The 6000-nt window shown below is 51.4% G+C and overlaps 1 protein-coding gene across 2 annotated transcripts in view; it reads left to right on the top strand.

The window, feature by feature from the left end:
• Positions 1-709: 709 nt before the first annotated feature.
• The window catches only part of LHFPL4 (LHFPL tetraspan subfamily member 4), a 28803-nt gene continuing 23512 nt past the window's right edge, over positions 710-6000 (top strand). Inside the window, exons 1-2 of one of the 2 annotated variants that reach the window (XM_032326301.1) lie at positions 710-932; positions 1846-2345. In XM_032326301.1, coding sequence (XP_032182192.1) covers positions 1940-2345 — 406 coding nt within the window. In that variant the 5' untranslated portion in view covers positions 710-932; positions 1846-1939. Of the gene's footprint in view, positions 933-972; positions 2346-6000 lie in introns of those variants that run through there. The other variant, XM_032326306.1, reaches the window with a different exon arrangement.

Here is a 6000-nt window from a genome sequence, read left to right as displayed (position 1 = left end):
TTTGTCTGAACGCCAACCCTCATAGTCTTGGCAGATCCTAAGCCAAAAGTTACTCCCCTTCAGGGAAAGAAATGACCCACACTGGCTCCCTTGGAGTGCCCCCAGGGTGTTCTTGGCCTGACCTTGGGCCTGGACTTGTACGCTTTGTTCTTTAACACATCTTAATCATGTGCTCACTTCATGCCAGGCACTCCGGAAAGTCCAGGGAGGGAAACCAGCATGTTCCCAGCCACCTTCCCTCTTGTCCCGCATACTCACCCTGGGTCTTGTTCTCCAGGCCCAGCTCCTTCCACTAGTGGGCAACGAATCCCTATTGCGGGCGTGGGATGCTAACAGTTTTGGGGGTTCCCTCTCCCAGGGGTGTTGGCAGTTTCCAAGGAGACTCTGGGAACCTTCAACGCCTCCAAGACCCAAAGGGCTGAAAGCGTAATGGTGTAACCCGAGGCACTGTGTTAGGTTATAGGAAAGGTAATATGGGAGCAAAGGATCAGTTCAAACCCTATCAAATAATACTCGGTTCGGTCCCTCCCCCATTCTCATGGGCTCTGCGGGGGCCCACAAGACCCGCAGCTCAGGCTGGAAGAAGGGGGGGGACCCCCAAGCCAAAGGGCCTACTGTGTAAGGGGCTTATTGCTCCCGCTGGGGGACTCCTGGGACCGTGCCCACCCCTTCCCCTGACTGCCAGAACCTGGAGCGCCCCTCCCCCGTTTCGCCCCGCCCCGCACGCCCGAGGCGGGAACGCGCCTCCGACGAGCCGCGCCGGTGCACGAGAGCGCGCGCCTCGGCGCGGGAGCGCGCCCCGGGGAGAACCCGAGCAAGATGGAGGCCGCGCCGAGGCCGCCTCCTGGGCCGAGGCAGCAGCTGCTGGGAGCGCCGAGCCGGGGCGCCTAGGCCGTGCCAGTCCCGGACCCACTGCTCCGGACCGGGCCCAGGTTGGTCTCCCCGCACCCCGTCCCCGCGGCCGCAAGCTGCGCGCGCGTCCGGCCTGGGCGCGGGGCAGCCGCCCCCCACCCCCACCCTCGGCCCTACCCCTGCCCGGCCGCTCCCCAGCACTCGCGGGATAACCTCTGCCCACAGTCCGCCCCTCGAGGCCCGGGCTGCCTGCCGGCCCCAGTCCCTCGTACCCTTGGCCTGGAAAACCTCTCTCCTCAGCCCTGGCCCGCCAATCCTAGGCTTCCCCTAGCTTACATCCAGTCCTGTCTTCTGTGGGACCCCCCCGGACCCCCGCCTTGTGTTCAAACCCTGTAGTCCCGGCCCTCGACTCCCCGCTAGCCTCATCCTGATTCCTCCACTTCGCCCTCCCTGTCCCAGCCCCCATATCACCTTCCCAGTCCCCCAGTATCAGCCCCTCATATCCCCTTCCTATTCCCGCATAGAAGCACCAACCCCCCCTCTCCACAGCGCCTTTCTAGACGCCCAGTACCAATCTTCTTTTACCCCTAATACCAGTTCCCAATTTCCTTTCCAAGCTCTATGTATACAGCCCCTCTGCTAATACCCCAGTACCGGTCCTCAGCCTCCATTCCATCTACCCATGGTTCCTTACTACTCGCCCAGTTCTGGCCCCCAAACCTCTTCCCCAACACCCCTATGACCACTTTCTAGCTGGCCCCCACTTCCAGCTCCCATATTCACATCCCACCCCCCTCATCCCAGCCCCCCAACTTTCACATGTCCCTTACCTAGGCCCCCAGTTGGAGATCTTTACTCCCCTCAGACACCGCCCCAACACTCAGGACCCCCTCCTGGTCCCTCCATACTACCCCCTAGATACCCCCAGCTCCGCCCCAGGCCCCTCCTTCGAGAGTTCCTTGGCTCAGGGCCGCTTCTCGCGTGCGTCCCCAGCTCCCGCCCGTCAGCCCGGCAGCCCGGCGGTCGGTCCCGGGCCGGCGGCCCCCGCCAGCCGCCGTCGCCGCCGCCGGCCCCGCCCCCGGGCACCATGCTGCCCTCGCAGGAGGCCTCCAAGCTCTACCACGAGCACTACATGCGGAACTCGCGGGCCATCGGCGTGCTATGGGCCATCTTCACCATCTGCTTCGCCATCATCAACGTGGTGGTCTTCATCCAGCCCTACTGGGTGGGCGACAGCGTGAGCACCCCCAAGCCTGGCTACTTCGGCCTCTTCCACTACTGTGTGGGCAGCGGGCTGGCGGGCCGCGAGCTCACCTGCCGAGGCTCCTTCACCGACTTCAGCACCATCCCGTCCGGCGCCTTCAAGGCAGCCGCCTTCTTCGTGCTGCTCTCCATGGTGCTGATCCTCGGCTGTATCACCTGCTTTGCGCTTTTCTTCTTCTGCAACACGGCCACGGTCTACAAGATCTGCGCCTGGATGCAGCTCTTGGCAGGTAGGGGAGGGGTGGGGGTGGGACCCGTAGAACAGGCTCCCAAGACTGGGCTTCTTCCTTCCAGGACCCCTTCTTGGAAGGGTCAGAGAGATTCTGCTCCTCTGTCTAAAGACACACCTCCTTGGCTGTCCCTCAGCAGCCATTGGGGAGGGGATTTATGAGAGAAACACCTTGGGGCAGGAGGCAGAGCCTTAGAGCTAAGTCTTTGAGTTTGTGTGCTTGGATATGGGCAGACTGTAGTTACTGATGGGTTAGTGTTATGTTAGAGTGTCTGCGGGTCTCTGAGAGTCTCTTTTGGCTGTCTTAGGGGAAATAATTACCTGAATGAGGAGTTACTTTAGGAATGAGCAATTTCTATTGTATCAAAAAGAGCATGAGTAGGGGGAATCAGGAGATCTGACTTTGACCTTTATCTTGCTGACATTATCAACTTAGGTGTTTCATTTACTTCTCTGAGGCTAGGCTTCCACATCTGTAAAACAATGGAGAAGATTCCAAGAACAAATGAAAGAGTATCTTGTAAACTTTGAAGTTCTGTATTAAGATAAAGGAGCTTAGGAAGATATGCAAGTCTATAATGTCTATGCAGTGTTGAAATGTGGGTAGTGGATGGCATGGGGGTCTTGGGAGGGCAATTTCTCCACCTGCTATCCCCTACCCAATACAGGAGGGGTTCTGGTGCTATGCCCAATGAGAATAAATCCCTGGAATCCTTTGAGATGTTTAGCTAGAACAGACATCTTGCTCTAAGAACCGGAGAAGGGACCTTTGGGTAAGAGAACTGCTGAGACTGTATTTCAGGATCCGTTAAAGTCCCCACCCCCACCTACCTTTCGATCGAAGGCAGATTTTGAAGATTCAGCAGCTTGGGCATTTGCCTAAGTGCAGGCAGGAGAGAGTTGGGCTGGGGAGAGTGAGGTCAGGATATAGCAGGAACGGGGGAGGAGGACTGGTGAGGTTAGGAAAAGTTTGGAGCCCTCCAGGAATGAGAAAGAGTAGGGAAAATGTGATGATCATATAGTAGAGATGGTTTTTCAAAATAAGCACCTCAGGGCATTCAACAAGTGTGGGCCTCTTCAAAGAGACTCCCTGCAGGAGGTGTTATATCACTTGCTGATGATTCCACTGCTCAAAACATTGTAGGAAATTGTCCTCGGAGTGTGGGGTGTGTTTTCTTGAACATCATCATTGAGGGAAACCTCCATCTTTTGAAGGAGGAATATGATTTTTCGGAAATGGCTGGAAGTCGCTTAGGGCCAAGTGTAGAAAATACAATTGTGATCAAATTGAGAATTGTCACTTGGGATGAAAGCCAAGGTATGAGAGCAAAACCATGAGGCTGGTTTGCTTCCCCAAGAGGACCTTTACAAATACAGGGAGGAATTACTGTCCCACTGGAAGAATTTCTCAAAGTCTCAGAAGGACTACTTTGAAGAAACTGTTAATTCAGATGAGGACATTGTAATGAGCTTGTTTCAAATCTATCTCACTCCATCTACTTAGATGTGAGTCTTCTAGGATCTTTGAAGGTGAGAAAGGAGAATTGTAGAGTGTAGGGGGTATGTCTCCATATTTCTCTGTGGCACATAGAAGATAATTTTATGTATTTCTATTCTATTCTTCCTCCAAAGATAAGCTAGAAGGAATATATACCTACCTGGAATCCTCAATCCCTCACCCTTAATTTGGAGTCTGCAGAAGGGATGCTAACCTCTTGGCCTTCCAATTCTCTGTAATGTATGTGGGTTTAATCTTAGGAATTTGATGAAGTGTCCAATAACCCCATGTAATTACAGAATTTCAGGGATCATAGAGATCAGCTCCTTCAAATCCCACCTTCCCCTCCCTCCATTTTAGAGAGAGGAGACTGAGACTAGAGAAAAGGTCTTACCCAAAGTCTCATTGCCAGGAAGGGAGTAAACTAGGTCTTGACTCCTGGCCTGGTGCTCTTTCCCTTGTGTTGTTGTCCTGAGAGCTGTGGAGTCCAGTTAGCAGAGTTGAGCAGTTTATTTCATTTTGGTTAGAGATTTCTGAGTTCTCTGGGTAAGTGACCAATTCACTTAGTTTAATGAAGTGACATCAGGACTGGAGCTAGAGCACTGGACTACGAGTCATGGAATGGGGTCTTGCTTGGCTGATTCTGCCTGAGTGATTCACCCTGCAGTAGTAAGCAATTGTTTTTAGCTTAAATCTCAGTTTTGTCATTCTTACAGTGGGAGACTAATCAGTTACATTAGTGGATTCAAGGTATCTCTTTTAGCCTTGTGTGTCTCCTAAAACAGCTCTTTTGCCAAGATCATTCTGTTCAGAAAGTAAGAAATCAGTCATTCTCAGAGGAAATGCAGAGTGGCAAAGGACCTTGTTTATATCAGGAAAGAATTAGAATTCTTGTTCAAGTAAACTTTTATTCAAGTATTTTAGATTCTTCTAAGTGTAGAGCCCTGGACTATTGGGAAAATTCAGAGATACTTATTCCTCGATTTATTCTTTATCTGCTCTGTGATCATCCCTGTGCTAGGGGCGACAATACTGAGATAATCCTGATCCCCAAGGATTTAGGTCTATATGGTGAGATCTGCACTCTCAGGAAGCTTACCATCTAGTTGGATCACTAAAAAATGTTCAGCATTTTTTCAGTGACAAGTGGCAGAAATCCAACTCAAAATGGCTTAAATAAATAAAAGTCAAATAAAATAGGGATGGTAGGGTTTTTGGCTCACATAAAGTATCTTTCTTTATGAGTATCTTGCTTCAGGGGTTCCTGGCTGACTCAGTCAGTGGAGTATGGGACTCTTGATCTCATGGTTAAGTTTGAGCCCCACGTTGTATGTAGAGATTACTTAAAAATAAATTCTCAAAAAAAAAAAAAAAGGTAACTTGCTTTAGGCATGGATGGATCCAGATACTCAAATAATGCTATTAAGAAAATGTCTATTGCCATTTCTTGGTTCCTCTGTGTCAGCTCATTTTTAAAGTCCACTTCTCTCCTAAAGGTGATAAATAAGGCTACTTACAGCTTGGAATTTACATTGCTTTAGCTTAGCAGTGCCTGTGGGAAAAGAACATCTGTTAGTCAGTGGCTCCAGCAAAAGTTCCAGGGCTGATTCTCCTTGGCCCATGCTTTGGCCAAGGATTCACCTCTTAGTTAATCAATATGACTTTGTCTAAGGCTTCAGCCATATTCCCGTCCCTGGAACACATGGACCAACAGTGGAGAAAGGTCAGTTCCTGAAAAGAGAAATCAAGCGTAACCGCTGGTAGGACAGGTGCAGACAGAAAAGCCTCACTCTGGAGAGTCTAAGCACTAATATGTCCTGGCTGGAAGTGCTGGGGAAACCTGGGAGGTGGCCCCTTCACTGGGAGGTGAGGCTTGAGTGGGAGGTGCAGATGTGTACAGGTGCGAGGTGGGGGAGAGCATTCTGAATGGAGAGGAAGATCATGGGCAGAGACACGGAGGTGAGAAAACCACATGTGGCTTGGGGGTGACCTCCACCTAGGGGAGGAGGAGAGGAGAGGGGAGGAAGGAATGACGGAGGCTACAGTGTACAAGTCTCTGAATAGTAGGTCAGGCATTTGAACTTTCATCAGCAGGCAGCTCAAAGCTACTACAACTCTTGTTATTATTCAGGAAAAACAGTTAATATTTTCTTAGCCT

The sequence above is a fragment of the Mustela erminea genome, chromosome 1 (genome assembly GCF_009829155.1).
Source record: "Mustela erminea isolate mMusErm1 chromosome 1, mMusErm1.Pri, whole genome shotgun sequence".
Classification (NCBI taxonomy): domain Eukaryota; kingdom Metazoa; phylum Chordata; class Mammalia; order Carnivora; family Mustelidae; genus Mustela; species Mustela erminea.
The sequence above is the reverse complement of the archived record's forward strand: the minus strand, read 5'-3'. Positions and strand labels throughout refer to the sequence as shown.